At 51.6% G+C, this 17,924-nt stretch overlaps 3 protein-coding genes across 8 annotated transcripts in view; 1 reads left to right on the top strand and 2 right to left on the bottom strand.

Moving 5' to 3' along the window:
• Tgfb1i1 (transforming growth factor beta 1 induced transcript 1) overlaps positions 1 to 5,481 on the bottom strand; it is a 7,624-nt gene extending 2,143 nt beyond the window's left edge. Inside the window, exons 1-7 of one of the 6 annotated variants that reach the window (XM_021166730.2) lie at positions 5,284 to 5,475; positions 3,991 to 4,106; positions 3,811 to 3,863; positions 3,563 to 3,705; positions 3,308 to 3,395; positions 3,087 to 3,192; positions 2,788 to 2,982 (exon numbers count right to left, since the gene is read on the bottom strand). In XM_021166730.2, the coding sequence (XP_021022389.1) occupies positions 2,788 to 2,982; positions 3,087 to 3,192; positions 3,308 to 3,395; positions 3,563 to 3,705; positions 3,811 to 3,863; positions 3,991 to 4,106; positions 5,284 to 5,296 (714 nt within the window). In that variant the 5' untranslated portion in view covers positions 5,297 to 5,475. Of the gene's footprint in view, positions 1 to 2,787; positions 2,983 to 3,086; positions 3,193 to 3,307; positions 3,396 to 3,562; positions 3,706 to 3,810; positions 3,864 to 3,990; positions 4,107 to 5,283 lie in introns of those variants that run through there. The other 5 variants (XM_021166731.2, XM_021166733.2, XM_021166734.2 and 2 more) reach the window with 5 other exon arrangements.
• A 1,702-nt stretch (positions 5,482 to 7,183) lies between these two features.
• Positions 7,184 to 14,524, bottom strand: Armc5 (armadillo repeat containing 5). Its single transcript, XM_021168185.1, has 6 exons — positions 13,289 to 14,524; positions 11,865 to 11,972; positions 10,985 to 11,771; positions 9,162 to 9,658; positions 8,354 to 8,486; positions 7,184 to 8,259 (listed from the first exon to the last, which is right to left on the bottom strand). Exons 1-6 carry the CDS (start codon positions 13,749 to 13,751, stop codon positions 7,467 to 7,469), a joined length of 2,781 nt encoding a protein of 926 aa, XP_021023844.1. The 5' UTR covers positions 13,752 to 14,524; the 3' UTR covers positions 7,184 to 7,466.
• Positions 13,853 to 17,730, top strand: LOC110298757 (zinc finger protein 239-like). The gene has a single exon (XM_021168186.2). It carries the CDS (start codon positions 14,462 to 14,464, stop codon positions 15,473 to 15,475), a length of 1,014 nt encoding a protein of 337 aa, XP_021023845.1. The 5' UTR covers positions 13,853 to 14,461; the 3' UTR covers positions 15,476 to 17,730.
• Positions 17,731 to 17,924: the final 194 nt, after the last annotated feature.

Genomic DNA, 17,924 nt, shown 5'->3' with positions numbered 1-17,924 from the left:
CTTACAGTTGGATCTCATGGAGGCATTTCCTCAACTGAAGCTCCTTTCTCTGTGATAACTCCAGCTGTGTCAAGTTGACACAAAAATAGCCAGTACAGTTGGCTTAAAGCATCTTGATAGATTAAGTACCTGACTCTCAACCCAGACTTGCCAACCTCAGAAAGCAGGGTGATCAGGATGAAACAAACAAACAAACAAACAAACAACAACAACAAACCCAAGTGTCCAAGGCTCTACAAACTGTGTTAGAGGTCCAGCGCTGGCCTTACAGCTTTACCCTCAGGTTTACAAGCACGTAAGGCATAGTGTATCTGGGCCCACACTCCTTCTAAGGGCCCACGAAAGGTTTAGTTACTTTAAAGTCTATTTAGGCACCATGCTAGAAAACAGAGTCCTCCTTATGCCGATACAGAGTGAGTTTTAGTAGAGGAAGCTCCCATGAAGTCTGGAGTGCCTAGAGCCTACGTGTCGGATGGGTCTGAGAGCAGAGGTCACACCGCCTTGCTTTCTGAGGTTGGCAAGTCTGGTTTGGGAGCCAGGTACCTAATCTATCAAGATGCTTTAAGCCAACCCATATGATTCTGGATCATATCTGCTCAATCCATAATCCAAGAAGCAGGACTTCTGGACCAGAAAGGAAAGAGAGACAGTTTTTATGATTCCCGAGAGACACTAAGCAAAACTAATGAGCCCTTTGGGAAGATTAAATGAAGCAGGGGTTTGAAAAAGAACTAGTACAGTAGTCAGCACACAGTAGGGCCACACCAAAAACTTAACAGGTTGGAGTTCTTACCTTATGGCTTATCACTAAGAGTTTCAGTTTTCTCATTCATAAATATACATGGTGCTAGGAGTATTCAATGGTAAAGGTGTGCTTAGCATGCACAAAACCCCGGCTTTAGTCCCCAGCACACACACAACTTTTCAAATTAAGAAAACATAAAATAGGGGGCTGGGAGAGATGGTTCAGCGGTTAAAAGCACTGGCTTCTCTTCCAGAGGACCTGAGTTCTATTCCCAGCACTTACATAGCAGCTGAGCCTATTAACTCAGGCAAAATATCAATGCACATTTAAGAAAGAAAGAAAGAAAGAGAGAGAGAGAGAGAGAGAGAGAGAGAGAGAGAGAGAGAGAGAGAGAGAGAGAGAGAGAGAGGGAGGGAGGGAGAAAGAAAGAGGGAGAGAGAGAAAGAAGGAAGGTAGGAAGGAAGGAAGGAAGGAAGGAAGGCAGGAAGGCAGGCAGGCAGGCAGGAAGGAAGGAAGGAAGGAAGGAAGGCAGGCAGGCAGGCAGGCAGGCAGGAAGGAAGGCAGGCAGGCAGGCAGGAAGGAAGGAAGGAAGGAAGGAAGGCAGGCAGGCAGGCAGGCAGGCAGGAAGGAAGGCAGGCAGGCAGGCAGGCAGGAAGGAAGGAAGGAAAGAAAACATAAACCATAGCTGGGCATGGTGGCGCACTCCTGTACATCCAGCACTTAGAANGNNNGAGGAGGAGGAGGAGGAGGAGGGGGAGGATGGCCCTGAGTTCAAGGCCAGTCTGGGCTACAGAGTGAGCTTCTGGTCAACTTAGGTTACAGTGAGACACTCCCTCAAAAAAATGTTTTTTCAAAAAATACATAAAATATAAATAATAATGTCATTTCAGGTGGGCATAGTGGCACATGCTAAAATTTCTAGAACTTGGGAGGTAAAGGGGGCACAATCATGGCTTTTAGGGCAGCCTGTGCTACATAGAACGTAAGACCTTGTCTCAAAATCCCAAGGGTTGGGCTAGAGGTGGTAGACTGATCGCTTAGCACACACACAGTCTTGGATTCAATCTCCAAGAATTACATATAACCTGGGAAGGGGCCGTGCATCCCTATAATTCCAGTACACCTGTCCCAAGAGTTAGGGCAAAGCTTAGTGAGGGGAAGTCTATCTAACAAATGCAAGGGTCTAAGTTCTGGCCTCAACATCACAAGAAAAAACAAATTCCATTTCAAGATACTCATTGAAAGGGGCAAACACACAGTCCTAAATGGAGCATTTATCTCCCACAGTGTCCCCACAAGGCTCAGCGAGCATCACGGAACAGGGGGTGGCCAGGTTGTAAGAGCCAAAGGTTGAGAAGACAGCTGTGAATCTGCGCTTTCTCAGCATGCCTGGCTGGTGCACTCATACCCTCATGAGCTGTAGATCCTTCATGAGACCTACACAGTATGGAGCCAGTCAAAATTCCAGCAAGAATGAGGAAGGGGCTCATTTAGCCCTTCCCCTAGCCGAGGAGCGATTGGCAGTTGTTGGCTCCTGGGTGACGGCACTTGTTTTCTTCAGGGATGTAGCCCCTGGCAGGGGCCAGTGCTCTAAAGGATGGCCCTACACCCATGCACACACTGGAAGCACTAACTGTACCTGGTAGATTTTTTAAAAAAAAAGATGACATGAAGTTGGGAATATAAAGGGGCACTGGAAGAAATAGAGGAAGGTGTTAAGATATGTTGTATCTAACATGAATCTCACTTTGTATCTAACACGTATACATGTATTAAATTCTCAAAGAGTGAGGAAACATTTTAAAAGGGAAAAACCACAAAGTTTGATTCTTTTTTCTTTGCAGGGGTGGGGAGGTTTGAGTTTCTCTGTATAGCCCTGGCTGTCCTGGAACTCACTTTGTAGACCAGGCTGGCCTCGAACTCAGAAATCTGCCTGCCTCTGCCTCCCGAGTGCTGGGATTAATGGTGTGCGCCACCACACCAGTCTGATTCTTAAAGGTGGATATGTGAGTATATGCCACTGCTCAAGGTACTGCACTTACTTGCCCAGCTATAGGTTTATTGCAGGAGCCACAGAGGCCCTTGGCCTGTGTGGGGACACCACGACGGCTGAGGTCAGACTGCAGCAGGCCCAGCATGGTGTCCAGACTGCCTTTGCTAGTCTGTCCTGGTGGAGATGGGCATCCTTCACGGGTGGGGCTCGATGCTGGAGGCTGAGGTGGCCCTGAGGCTGGAAGCTGCAGTGAAGAGGACACTGAGTCAACAAAGCCACAGACTGGAAGCATCAGGACTGGATTGGTGAGCCACAAAGTGACACGGACCGAAATCCTTGCAGACTCACATGGTTCTGAACGCGGAAGTCAGAGAGCGAGGCCATCAGTCTATCCAGTTCCTGAGTGGCGGAGGTGGCTGAAGGCTTTGAGGGGGCAGGGAATGGGCTGGGAGGGCTGTGGAGGACACCGTGAATCACCTCAGAACCTGCCAGCCTAACACCCCTCTGGTAAGTCAGGCATGCAGGACCCATCATCTGCTTCCCAACCCTGCCCACTCTACCAAACTCACACAGTGGGTGAGCTCTTGTCTTCAGATTGGTCCTCCTTCTCTTCCCCTTCAGCCATTTTACTAGATGGGAACTGAGACATGATTTCATCTGGAGAGATGAGAGAACAACACTGGCAAGGAGCCCATATGCAGTCCACCCTCCCAGTGAAGGCTTCCTGTCCTTTAACGGCTCCTCGGACAGTCTGTGTCCCTTAGACTCTGCCCTTCTTTGCCCTGTCCCCAAGCCATCCAAGACTGTCTCGGTAACCCTGGTACCTGTAATGTTGAACTGGGTGGCATTAAGTTCCTGAAGCAAACGGTCTAGCTCACAGAGGCCATTGCCCAACACACCACTGGAAGAGGAGAATGGAGGAGCCGCAGGGGCCACAGGCTTTGGGGACCGAGGCTTGCATACTGTGCTAAGGGCAGGAGGGAACCTGGGTTTAGGGTAGGGAATCCAAGTCCCCTCCTCTGAACTGCAACTGGCTTCCCCATCTTCCTAGCCCAGTTCCCAGGCCCCTCACCTGTATAGATGATCCTTGTCCCCAGCGGTTCCTGAAGATTCTCCAGACCCTGTCTACAGAGAGTAGAGGTATTTGTGGAAGGACAGTCGTGTTCCTTGCCTCACTCAGACTCTGATGTCCCCTAGCCCAGACCAACCCAGACCCTAATGGCTATCCCCAGAACCCAAAATCTCATCTCACCTGTGGCTGGTGGCCATAGGGTGGGGGAGGTGTGAGTGTCTCTGGTGGGCGCTCTTTTGGAGCCCCTAACCGTGACATGTGTGAAGTGGTGGTCTCCAGGTCAGAGAGCAGGGCATCTGTGGTGAGAGGCCCTCAGGATGAGAGGTTGGGAAGGAGGGGATGTCAAGGTCTTAAGAGGTTAGAAGATAAAGGATTTCAAGTGTCCGTGTTTTAAAAGGTAGAAAGCCGGTGTTAAAGGCAGCGGCCAAAACCATACTCACAGGGCCAGACCAAGGCAAAAAAGTAGAATAGTAGCGCAGGGGAGTGGGGATGGAGGGACGGAGGGGGAGGGACGGGGGGGGCGGGGTATTTATGATCAGACCTCTCCCTTGACTTACCCTGGGAGCCAAGTACAAACCAAGTAATGATCTCTTTTATCCTCTCCATCTTTTCTGGTGCAGCCCAGATTGTCTCTTACTGTACCCAAATTGTTCAATCGGCTGTATGTTTGACATCCAACTTCCTGATTAGATGTTTGCTGTGACATACTTACTACTTCTCCCCAGCTTGGTCCACTTGGCCACACTGAAGTCTAGCCCTGTCCTTTAAGTGGCCCTGGCAGGGAGCAGCTTTTTGGTGTACGTCTTATCCATGTACGATTATTGACGAGCGCCCTCTGCTGCTGGGTCTAGAAATTCTGCCACGAAGAGCAGAGACTTCTAGTCTCAGCCTAGGTGAATAGAGGGGACGAGATGCCTGGGGCGCTTTATCTACGCCCCGTCCCTTTACTCTTCTCCGAGTCTCTAGGTAGAAGCCTTAGACTTCTTTCTATCACCCTGGCATTCTCTATTATTCTCTTTGTTGCCCTGAGGACTTTCTTGACCTCTGCTCTACCTGGGAGCACTTAATTCTTCTCTTCTGGAAACCCTGATATGGGGCCTTTTCATCTCCGAAACTCCAGGTTCCACTCTCCTCTCTAGTCTATTTTCCCAGTCCCGGGACCCAGTGATCTCTTAACCCCTTCCTACCCAGAGTCTCTGAATCCAGGCCCCCGTGGGTGCCTCAACACTTTGTCCATTGCACAAGCAGGATTGAGTGAGCAGAGAGAGCCAGGGAAGAACGGAGGGAGCGGCTTGTCGCAAGCAAGGCAGGAAAGGGAGAGGCAGGAAAGGGTATGTGGATTTGGGAGGGAGGCACAGGCAGGCTGAGGCGAGAAAATGGAGAGAGAAAGCTGAGATGGAGAAGAAGTGTGAGTTGGGAAGAGGATAGATGCGGGGAAGGATGAGAGGCTAGGGGGATCCCGTCCTCACTCACCCAGGTCCTCCATGGCGGTGCGCTGGCGGACAGCTTGGGGAGAGTAGGGCGGGGGCCGTGTCCGGTGGGGGCGGAGGACGGGGGGTGGGGGGGACGTCAGGGAGTTAGAAGCAGGGCCGTGACCATGTATGGAAGCCGGGACCCGCTGGGATACAGTGGGGGGGCGGGGAGCGATGAAGGGGGAGCATGGAGACATGAAGAAAGACAGCGCTAGGGCCCACCCAATCCAGCTTTGTGGCTCTGTTTAGAGGAGGCCACACCCCAGCCTTTGCCTCAGCGGCAGCAAGTCCCTAAAGCTGAAGCCAAGTCAGAGTGGTTCTTCCATAGCTCCTGCCTAAGGAGTCTCATAAACGGAGGGCCCCAAGCCCGCACCTCCCAAAGCCAGCAGAGTTCAAAGTAGGACCTCACTCGCACCCTTGGCATTTTAAAAAGACTTGCGGAATTTGGTTAGAGGCAGGAGTGACATTCTAAGGATCTGGCAGACTACAGGTTTTGACTGCCAGCCTAACAGAGACGGAACGGCAGGAGGCATACATAATAAGAAATGTCTCACAGAGAACAGCAATCCAGACTCTAAGGCAGGACTTTCCCTGAAAGACAGACCTGGGAATAGATACACAGAACAGGGAAGTAAACCTTAGACCTTAACCACTCCCAGGATGACAAACCCATTCCTAACACGGAGGAGGTGACCAGAGCCCGTTCCAAAATAACCCTTTCCTAAGGTACTGGCCAAAGAGAAGAAAACACTGACCAGCCACAGAGTGATATGAAGCTGTCTGTGAACTGACCCCTAAAGAAGTCGAGTTGGAAACACCTGGAGATGGGTATGGACAGATGGCTGCTGTCTTGCAGGCATCCTGGAGAACAGATCTAAGCCATAGGATGTGGGGCCCCAACTCTGGAGCAGGTCAGAACCTGGGAAATTTGGTAAAAATACTGAAGCCCAGCATAGCCCTCCATGCCAGCCTAAATCAACCAGAAATCACCCCAGAAAGGGTCTAAGTACATTTTTTTTTGAAAGTTAGGATCTCACTATGGAACTGTCCTAGAACTCCTAAGAGGTAGTCTTGGGTCTGTCTCCTCCATGCTGGGATTAAAGGGGTGTGCCACCACAACACACCCTAATGCCTAACCTAAGCAGAGATTTGAAACCCCAGAGGCTCAGGGTCAGCAAGAACCATCTTACTCACCTTTCTGAAATGCCCAGGCCCTGGCAGGCTTAGTCCAGGGCTCTCGAGAGCCCAGGCAATGGGAACCCTTCCTTCACCTGTGTGCCAGCAGAGGGGCTTTCTCTGAAAGTGACTAAGAATGGGCCTCAGAAACCATAGGAACACAGCAGGTTTCCCACTGAGCAGTTGACATTTAACTGGCTCGGACCAATAAGATGGCTCAGCAGGTAAAGTACTTTCTGCCAAGCCAGATGCCCTGAATTTGGTCCCTAGGGCCAGATGATGGAAGCCGAGAATGGTTCCCTTCAAGTTGTCCTGACTTCCACATAGGGACCATGGCCTGCACATACCTACTACACTAATAAATGGTTTTTGAAAAAACTGGCTCAAGAGCTTGGAACAGACACAGCCTGATAGGTAAAGGACAGTCAGAAGGCAGAAGTGTTCTGCCATGCTCCACACGAGTACCCAGCCCAAACCTCTTAACCCTGGCCAGGTTATGTATTTAGATGGGTGGCTGTGTCCAAGCAATGAGGACTTATAAACAGAAAGCAGGCCTCCACTGGGGCTCAAAACTCCATCCTAGTGAAAACCCACCATGCCCCAGGTCTGTAGGAACCCCCAGGAGATGATTTTTTGAACCCTGAAACCCAAGATGCCCTGAGTCAAAGCGGGGAGCTCTCAGCAGGTAAGTGGGTGGGGTACCCCCAGGGGAAAGCACACAACAGCAGTGTTCAAATCTCAGGTGTTTAATTTCAATACCATAGTGCTGAGTCAGGCCAGACCCTGGGCCTGAGCTGTCCCTTGGACTCCTGCACAGACTCTGGTATTGGCTTTTGAGTTATGGATCGTTAGATCTTCATCCTGGGATTCAGTTCCATTTTCTCCTCGGTCCCTGAGGATAGCTCCTTCTGCAGTCTTCTCTCAGGCTGAGAGAAGCCTCCTTTACAGCCAACTCATCCCTTGGGTCCTCTCCCAGGGATGCCAATAGTTTAGCCTAGGGCATATGCACTATGACTCAATCCCCATTACCACAGCCAGCAAAGCCTCAGTGAGGGGCCCTGCCTCCTCGCCTGCTGCTTCCACGAGCCCCGTAAGGGCCAGGGCCCTTTTTCTTGGGCACTGCCCTGGTTCTAGTGTCCATCGTGCACAGTGGGCAGCCAGCCGGGGCCGGCCTAGACGGAATACCTCACCCACTGACTCCGGGCCGCCCCGGGGACTCAAGTGGATGCGGCCCACAGCTTCTTCTAGCTCTTCCTCCAGTGCAGGCAGTAAGAACCGGCCAGCGGCTTCTAGAGCTTCCTCAGCCTTGGAGCCCAGCAGGGGCTGACCAGGTGGGGGTATGGGCCCCAGAGCAGCCCCACAGCCCCTGCAGCCATGCAAATGATGTAAGACAGGCCACGCTGCACCAGGGGACAGGCCGCGAAGTGGCACCAAATTCATCTGGGCTTCAGCAAAGCTGCCGGATAGCAGGGCCCGGAAGAAAGGGGAGGCAGCGGCTGAAGCAGCCCGCCGAGCAGGGAGCTGTAGGCCTGAATCCAGAACGAAGTGCAGGTCGGGAGCTGGGGCAGGGGCCGGACCCAGCAGAGGTTCGTAGAGGCAAGGGGGAGGTGAGTCAAGTTCCAAGGGCAGGGCAGGTAGAGGGGCTGGGCTTGCAGTGGGAGACACCAGGCCTTGCAGACAGGACAGGGAATCTGCTGCAAAGAAGAGGAAGAGTGGGTGTGGAGCCGGCTGCGTTAGTGCTGTGAGGAGGAGGCGGAGGCCACCCTGATCCAGAAGTAAGCGGCGCCAGAGAGTCGGCTTCCTGTGGGGAGAAGGGGTCTTTCAGCAAGCTAAGGGCAGGGCTGGAGACTTGCAATCTAGCTCACAATCCCCGCGAGGCACCCATTCCCCCTCACCGGCAGATGAAGGGTAGGGTCAGTGCACAGGCGACGCGGTCCTCAGGACTCCCAGAGAGCAGCAGGTGGGTGAGGGCACCTACTCCAAAGGGGGACTCAGCCTGCACAGTCAGGTTCTGCAGCAGCATCTCTCCTGCAGGGACAGGCACAAGAGGTCAGGGTGGGAGGCAGGGTTAAAGAGCAGGGTGCTATGGGCAAGACAGGACTCTGCGTCTGTAAAAGGGGGAGCGTAAAACCTCAGTAAGAAATCAACAGAGGAGCGAGCGTGAGGAGCACTGCTCGAGGACAGGCTTAGGTTGTGAGGAACTAAAAATCAAGGGTGAGAACAGAAATGTGGATGTCAGCCTGCAGATCTAGGCCCTCAAAGATGGAAACAGTCTAGAGTCAGGCACAGAAGACAAGGTACTCCTAAGATGCAAATGGCAGTAGAGCCTGTGAGGACATGGTGCCTTGGCCTGAGGGCATAAGTGAGTGTGCCTAGCACAGTACAGAGCCAAGAACAGAGTGGGTAAAGAAATGCAGAAAGGTCAGCCTCTAGGGTACTAGGAGCCAAACCTGGTACCCGGTTATCTGGGCCCCAAGGATTGGGGAAAGGACAGAATAGAACTCTCGGTATTCCAGGGCTATGGATCAGAAGGGAACGATCCCTGCCTTCCAGGGCTCTCAAACCCCCCGTGTCGGGGGGCTGAGCAGCCTAGATGTTAGGCTGGAGACAGCAGGCAAGTGAGTAGGAAGGAGAGGTTCTAGGTTCACAAAAGGTACGGGAAGAAATGGGCCTTTCACGTGGGTAGGGATAGGGGAAACATACCCAGCTCTCGGTGCTGGCTTCGGTGTACAGGCCGGGCATGTGGCACAGGCCAGTCATCTGGTGAGACACCAAGTACCAGCCAGGCACGCAGCAGCGCTGCACCATAACTGCGCACAAAGGCCTCAAGGCACGCAGGATTACAGGTGAGGCGCGCCAAGATACGGAGTGCGCGTGGGTTTGGTGGTCCTGGTGCACCTGTCACATAGGCCAACAGGCCACACAGTGCTGGGCCAGTCACCAGAGCTCCACTTGGGTCAGGAGCCTGGGAGAAGCGTGACAACAGCAACAGGGCTGGCCCCTCTTGGCCCCAAGGCTCCTCAGTAGTGGCAGCAGGGATACGGCCAGGTTTGCGAAGTGTGCGGGGTGTCGACATTGAGGTCTGGCCAGGGGTAGGACTGACTGACTCAGATGGCTCTGGCATCGGACAACGCTCAGGAGACCAATCTGGGGAGATATCTCCAGGGCCTGCTGCATAACCCTCAGAAATCAGCCACAACCTACAGAGGACAGGAAGAAAAGGAGTCTGAACCCAGAGCCAAGGCAAGGAAGCAGAATCAAAAAGATGGTCCTGCGTCACACGATCAGGGCAAGCCTGGGATAGTGAGTTTCAGGACAGCCTAGTGAGACGCTGTCTCAAAGGACAGAAAGAAAAGCAGACAGATGGGAGAGAGAGAGAGAGAGAAGACAGAAAGGGAGGAAAGGGAAGAAAGGAGCAGTAAGGAAGGCCACAGCTCTTTACACACCTTTAAGATCTACTGAGGAGAAACAGCACAGCTCATAGGGCAACTGGCCTGAGCAGGTATGCAGTGCTCTGTGCCTGAGATCCTGGCACTCGGGGCTGATGCAGGGTAAGTTTAAGATCAGGCTAGGCTACAGTGAGACCCCTTGGCTAAACAAAACAGAACAAACCTTTCATGGTAGTGCTATCTGCAGTGTGGGGTGGGAACAGAAGGGAGAGGGATATGGAGAGCAGAGCAGAGCAGGCGAACCAGGAAACACCACAGTGATCGTGACTCCTTACAGAGACTGTAAGAACCAAGCACAGACTCAGAGGCGAGAGATGAAAGCCTAAGGAGGAAGAATATTCTAGACAGAGAAGAGCAACCAAAGAGACGGAAGGAGAGATGAAAGCACACAGGAGGAAGAGTGTTCTGGATATAGACGCTCAGAAGGCACTGTCTCGTCATATTTAGGAACTAGAGAGGAGGCTGTCAGGGAGTGAGAGTGGAGATGTAGTCAGCTCACAAGACTGACATTTACTGACCACTGCTTGGAGCTAGGTAAGGAAGAGTCTTTGCAATGACTTTGTGGGTCCATAAGCTGTTATTCTCCATTGCACACACAAGGAGTCAGTGGCTCAGAGAGGTCAACCAGTTATGTTTTGCTGATGGTAACAGACCAAGAACTCCTCTAGAGCCTAAGACAGTCAGAAGAGCTTCAAGTTCAAGGAAAGCCTGGGCTATATAGTGAGATATAGGCAGCCTAGACTCCATAGAAAAACACCATCTCAAATCAATCAATGAATCATAAATCAATCAATCAATCAATCAATCAAGACTTGGGGCTCCACAGCATACTACTGTAAGCAGGACACATGCCACCCCCAATCAACTTGGATAGGGCCCAGAGTTCTGGATGATGGGGTGGGGCCATGGTCAGATGGCAGATCTCAGTCATATTAGAGGAGAGCAGAGACACAAGAACCAGTCTTAGTAAGCGTCTTACCACAGAACAGAGGCAGAGGTGAGGAAGATGGCTGTAGCAGACACAAGTTCCCTCCCCCAGAGCACCATCCCTCCTCAGGCCCTGATAGGAGGACTCACCTGAGGCTTCGGAAGCTTCCTCCCTCTGCCTGCCCAGAGGTCCGTTCCTCAGGGAAGTCCCAGGAAGCTGCTTCTATTCCTTCCTCTTCCTCTTCACCAGCTTCACCACATAACTGCCTGGCCAGAAGAGGTACAAGTCCCAGAGCCTGTAACTTGCCCAAGGCCCCAGTATCATAAAGGAAGCCTACAAGAGCAGCCACAACACGTGGGTGCCAGGCACTGGCACCCGGGTCCTGCAGTAGACCCATCAGCAGCTCCAAACCACCGGCATCCCGAAGCCGAGCCCGGTTGATGGCTTCCCGGCATAAGAGGCACACAGCTCGCACTAGGGGCTGCTGAGTAGCTGAGCTGCTCCCACCGGGACTCCGCCGCCGCCTAAGCTCACCTAGTAACACCTCCACGCCACCTGCATTGCCCAGTGCAGGCCGCACCAGACCCTGAGCACACAGGTTGGCGAGGATCAGGATGGCTGCCTCACGTATTGCCCGTTTAGGGTGAGAAGCCAGGCTGACAAGGGGGCCCAGTGCCCCACCCAGACTTAGCTGCTCAGCACAGGCCCGGGAACAGCCTCGGCTGAGTTCCAAGAGAGCACGGACTAGGGCCGCAGTCAGTGCAGGGTCTGGGGCGGTAGCCAGGAGCTCAGCCAGTGGCCGCACTGCTCCTTGCTGTGCCAGGGCTAGACGGTGCTGGGGTGAGTCTGCCAAGTTGCGGAGGGCACGAACTATGCTCTGTAGGCACTGTGAGTCCTGGCAGGCGGTAAGGCTCTCAACAAGAAAGGGAACAGCACCTAAAAGGGGAAGAGGAAGATTCGTAATGAGCAAGGGTAGACATCCAAGCCCTACAGCGAATCTCTGCCTAGCCCACTCCCACAGCCTCTCACCAGCAGAGTGGATGTCCCTGCAGCTCTCAGGCTCCATGGCTAAGTTCCCCAGGGCACGTGCTGTCCGGTTCTGGATGCTGTCTGTCTTCACACACTGAAGAATGGTCACTGCAAGGACAGTTTGTCTGCTTGAGGGCTCTACTGTTTATTTGTTTCTAATCAACCAAAGCAAGAATGTGGCAAACGTTTGGGGATATAAGTCAGAGGCAGAGTACTTGTCTAGCTTGTACCAAACCCTGAGCCAAGCCCCAACATCTCAAGGAGAGAGTGGGGAGGGAGGGAGGGAGAGGAAAGAGAGGTGAGGGTTAGAGAAGGTCTTCAGAAGATGCTAAAAGAGGAGCAAGAGCTGGAGGAGTGACTGAATGGATATTTGCCAGAGGGATGGTAAATGGAAAGGCTAGAGTACCTCAGGTTTGTAACAGCTTTTCCAAATGCCCCAGGGTTATAGTGTCTGTTCTATGATTTCACAAAGCCCCTCAAATGCCTGTCCAAGGAGTCAACATATAAATGTGAAGCCCACAGAAGCCACCAAAGGGTTTTAAGGGGAATGACAAGATACACTCCGGCAACTGTGGTGGGAGGGTATTACCAGAGAAAGGAATATGTCAGGAAGAGTGGCTGAAGTGGTCATGTAGTCCAGGTAACTTGGCTTGAACCAAGTCAACTTTTATCCCTGCCAATCAAAAGGCAATATGGCCCAGCACGGCAGGCAAGGTTAGAGAGAACTTGGCATTCCATCAAGCCTACTGTCAAACACATTACTTGCAATCTATGCAAGTTTAAATATAAAAATGTTTCACTTTAAAAATTAAGATTTTTGTCAAAATTGAGATACAGGACAGGCAATGATGCAACTTTGTTCCCATCGTCACCATAAGGAGGCGCCAAATCACCCCGTACACAGAAAGGCTGATCCTTTGCTGGAATTTGTTTCCTGTGTGTAAGTACCCACTTATGCTTGGAGTCTGGGCATTGTACATTTGAATTTCATTTTCTATTCAACTTCAATCCTGTCGGGTAGCTATTGTTATTACACAAAGAATTCTTGCTTTGGAGGGGTTGGATGATTTGCTTGGTATGTCTGACTTTTAAACTCACTTTCTAACTTTTAAAACTACACTTTCTGGCCTCCTGCTCTTCCATGTGAAGCCTTGCACAGGGACAGGCACTGTCCCCGAGAAGCACCAAAAACAAAGTATAAGCCACTTGCTCAAAAGTGAGGCAGGAGTCAGTACCTACTTCTGGTCTGGGCAGGTCCAGGTATAATTTATAGAGAGAGCGGTGACGTCACATAGCATCACACCTGAGGAGATGAGTGGCGCTGCACCATCACAAAGCCTGTACTCAGAGGCCTGGCATAATGGAAGGGCAGCGCAGATACTGTGGGTTGGAACCTTTCTAAGAAATGGGGGCGGAGCACTTACCCAAAGGGAGAATGCCTCCAAGTCTCCGCACTTCGGCCCGGCACGCCCCTTCTGTACAGCAGTTGGCTAGAATGCTGAGCGCCAAATCCAGCGTCTTGCGCAGGCGCAGTGGCAACGAAGGCGTCAAGAGCGACTCGGCAGCGGGGGCGTGGCCAGGGGTAGAACCAGCTGACGCAACCGACGAAGGGGCGGAGCCAGAGGCTGCTTGGGACGGGGCGGGGCCCGCAGCAGCCGTTCGGCGGAGCAGGGCGAGAAGGGGGCGGAGCCCGCCGCGTGCCCGGAAGCGCTCAATCCCCTCTGCCGCCTTGATGTGGCGCGTGCGAAGAGCTAAGAGCGCGCGGCCCAGGGGTGTCTCGTTGGTAGCTGGGTCCTTTCCCCCACCTGGCCCCTCCCCGGCCGCCGCCGTGAGCTGCGCGAGGCAAAACGAGAGCGAGTCCGTAAGGGCCGGTCTCGCAGCCGCCATCTTGGCCCGGGCCTCAGGCTCCGCCCCGCGTCTCGCCGGTACTCTGAGAGAGCGGAACTGGAAGAGGGGGGCGTGGCCAGGCTGCTCCTCGGAATAGCGCCGCCGCAGTTATCTTGCGAGTCGGAAGTTCAAGTTCTAGATTCTGGAACTCCGGTACTTGCACAGTCGCAGAAGACATGGCGAGAATGGTATTTATCTGTGGGAAAGTGAGAGGCGCGTGCGGTGCATGCTGGGATATGTAGTCGGCGCCAAGCTGAGTGCAGTTTAGGTGGGTGAGAAACTCCTCCCGGGGCCGAAGAGTGAACTGTTGCTCCTAGGATCAGACGCCCCGCGGTGGAGTCTTAGTGCTTTCCTGTGCTCCCCAACGTGACTTAGCCACTTCGCTCCCGGTACGTCCTTGTCGGCGGGCGACGTTCAGACTTGATTGGCAACCCTCAAGCGCGGTGATCAATGGCCCCGAAAGCCGGACTGACAGACTCGCAGAACCCCAAGCCGTTTCAAAAGTGCAAAGTTCCCGACAGAAAGGTCTCGCCAAGCGAGTGAAAGAGTTAAACCTACCGGGAAAGTTCGCTGCCGCTTCCTAGAGTCTCTCGGGCTTGGGGACCTTTCCGTTTCCGGTACCGGCCTCCAAGCCTCCAGTGCCCCGTTCTCCACCTGTGCTGATGAGTTAAACGGGTGGCATTTAGGAAACCGAGCGCTTTTCGGCCGCAATGGAACTTGCGGCTCCAGAAGTGACCAGGGAGAATCTAGATGGGGCTAAGCTGCTGGAGAACCCGACGTCAAAATTCCCGGGAGCCCCCAGGTCGCCCCTGGATCGCGAGACAGCGCTACATGAGCGCCCCCTCCTGGCGCGGCCGGAACAACCAGCCCCCGTGGAAAGAATGCTGGACCAGCAGTACTTATGTAGGTCAGGCTCTGGCCCCAAGGAAGAAACCTTTGTCAAGACCAGTGATCCTGCAGTCCCCAAAGCTTTCAAGTGTAGGGATTGTGGGCTGGCCGTACCCAGTCTCTCTGACCTCATTCACCATCAAAGCAGCCATGGGTGTGACCGACCTTACAGCTGTCCAGAGTGTGACAAAAGCTTCCGGCGTGGCTCAGATCTGGTTAAGCATTACCGAGTTCACACTGGTGAAAAACCATACCCCTGCCCAGAATGTGGCCGTTGCTTCAGCCTCAGCTCCAATCTCACTAAACACCGTCGTTCTCACTCGGGTCTCCGGCCGCACAAGTGCATGGAGTGCGGAGAGGCCTTTGGTCGCAGTGCAGACCTAGCAAAACACCAGCGGGTGCACACTGGGGAAAAGCCCTATGCTTGTGCTGAGTGTGGAAAGACTTTCAGGGTTAGCTCCAACCTGATCCAGCACCAGCGAACTCACACTGGTGAGAAACCCTACCGCTGTGGCCTCTGTGGCAAGAGTTTCAGCCTGAGCTCTAACCTTTTACAGCACCAGCGCTGTCACACAGGCGAGAAACCCTACTTCTGTGCCTGGTGCGGAGACAGCTTTGGGCGAAGTTCCTATCTGCTAGAACACCAGCGTTCACACACGGGTGAGAAGCCCTACAATTGCTGTGAGTGTGGCAAGAACTTCACCAATAGCTCAAACTGCCTACGGCACCAGCGCACTCACAATGGAGAACCGCCCTTCAGGTGTCTTGAATGTGGTCGTGGCTTTAGTGAGATCACCATGTTCACTGAACACCAGCGCATCCACTTGAGCAAATGACCTTTCCAGAATGTGGCAAAAAATCTCACACCACAGTTCCATCAGTGTTCACACACGGGCAAGAAACCCTAGAAGTTTCCTGATTGCAGCTAGTATTTTTGTGGACACCAGCCTATGCACACAGGCAAAGGCCTTACATTTGCAGGAGGTTTGTCAAGAGCTGCAGTCAGATTTCCCACTTGCTCTTCTACCAGGTGACCCACATTAGCAAGAAGACCTCCATCTGCCCCTTAATAAGGCAAGCCTTTGCCCATAACGCTTAACCTTGTCTAACATCAATGGATGTTCCAAGATGAGAATTTCTGCAGTTATCCCTGGCTTCAATGAAGGGACCAGGGTGTTGTTAGGTCTTTTTTTTTCTTCCTTTTTTTCTACATCCCTAAGGTGACTTAATTAAGGGCCACTAATAGGGCTCACAAATGGCATCTGGGTTGAGCCACAGACGAACAGCACTAGAGCTGTTGTCTGCCTTCAGAGAAACAAGATTTAAACACATGCACACACAAAAGTCCTGTTTTCTGAGATTTCATTCAGAATCTCCATTAGCTAGAAGAAAGTTTTTAGATGCCCAAAACCACATAGCTCCTGCCCCAGCTGCAGATAGGCTAACCATGACAAAAGCAACAACTCCTTTTTCTCTGGAGGAAGAGGATTACAAACCAAAGTCCACGTGAGGACTACAGTAGCCAGAGGTTGGAGGAGGACCAAAGGGGATGATGAAAGGCTATGTCTTGGCAAAAGAACTGGAGAATTTGACCTTGGGATTGTTACATAAACTCTGGGTATAAGAAACCGTTTGAGGAACTCTTCACCACTCATTAACTCTCTCTACTGCTTACAGTAGGGTGCTGGAGATTGAGGTAGAAACAAAGAAATCGATGTTGAGTTCAGGATACTTGATGGTAGTTCTAGGCAGGGCAAAGGCCCAAGATTTGTCATCTCGTTCTTTTCTAGTCTTCAGTCCCTTCCCTTGAAAATCCCCCTGCGCCCCTCACCCCCTTTCCTTACTCCCATCAGTGGAAGAATAGTGAAGACTTCTGGACTTTGGAGATTCAGTGTGGCCTTTTTGTCTGATATAGAGGAGGTTGCCCACACAAATGTATTTCTGCTGCTAACATTATCATATATGGGAGTCACAAGGTTTCCCAGAGCACCACATAGTCTTTGAGCAGAGTCCAAGCAATGAGGGACTGCTTGTTTTCCTGAGAGGTGCACTTGTCTGCACCACATGCATACAAGGGTCTCCTCAATCTTTTGTGACAGTTCATTCATCCTTAACTGCAGAATCTGGGTCCCCTGCCCTCCAGTTTTGCTGCCGTTTATCAAGCTTGCTGTGTCTGTATAGAATAAGAGGCTAAAAGAGGAAGAGAATCAGGTTACCCAGCCTCAGTTTCTAAGTGACTAGGTTTGTCTCTAGTTGTGTGACCCATTTCTTTTTCTGGCTCTCAGTTTCTTCATCTGTAAAATATGCAGTGTACCTCACCAGGCTGTGAATATTCCATGGATATACCAACTTTCATGAAGTGCCTGGTTAGGGGAGTGGCTTAGTGAGCCTCAGTTCTCAAATCTGGGGTCTTGTTTATTGTATTATTTAGAGAGCATCATGGAAACTCGTGGATCAGTTTCTAAGATTGCCGAAATGAACTAGACACTCCTGGAGTAGCCTATTTTCCAATAAAGGCACCGCAACAGTAATAAGAGTGAATGATGCTGGCATTGGAGATGGGGTGTCACCTGGAGCAAATCTGAAAGGCACGAACAGCCCTGGCTCTTCAAACTATGTAGGGGAAACTTACTGCAAGCAGGAGTAAGTAATTAAAGAAATTCTTGATGTGTTTCCATCAACAGTACTTCAAAAAACACAACCCCTGGGTTTGAGTTGAAAATCTGAGTATAGCACATATATAGTTGGCGCTCAATAAATAGTTGTTATGGTTTGGTGCTGCTTATGCTGCTTACTACTTGTTCTTTGGCTCTGTTGCATTGAGTGGGTGTTATACCTATTCCTGCATATATGTGTTAGGCATATGGTACAGGTTAGCATGGAAGCAAATTCTCTTGGGGAGCATGTATCACTGGACCTACTCTCTAATTGCAGGAAAAACAACAGCAACAAACTTAGCTGACTAAACCTAGAAACAGTTCTCAAAAGCAAGGGGTATAGGCTTGATCCAACAGATAACCATTACCCAAGTATGTGACCAGATCTAGACCAGAAATGCCAAACATTTGTCTAGCCATGTCTATGTTTGTTTAAATTGATGCAAAACTTCAATCAAATTGTACATTCAAATTTAGATTTCTAGTTTTTCTGCTTGTATAGTTGAGAAGATTCATTGATATTTGATCTTTTTTTCTTTTTAGGATCTATTCATTTTTATTTATGTGTCTCTGCCTATGTAAAACCATGTGTATACAGGTGTCTCTGGTGGCCAGAGGGGATTGGATT

The sequence above is a fragment of the Mus caroli genome, chromosome 7 (genome assembly GCF_900094665.2).
Source record: "Mus caroli chromosome 7, CAROLI_EIJ_v1.1, whole genome shotgun sequence".
Taxonomy (NCBI): domain Eukaryota; kingdom Metazoa; phylum Chordata; class Mammalia; order Rodentia; family Muridae; genus Mus; species Mus caroli.
Note: the sequence above shows the minus strand (reverse complement) of the source record. Positions and strands in the feature narration are given on the sequence as shown.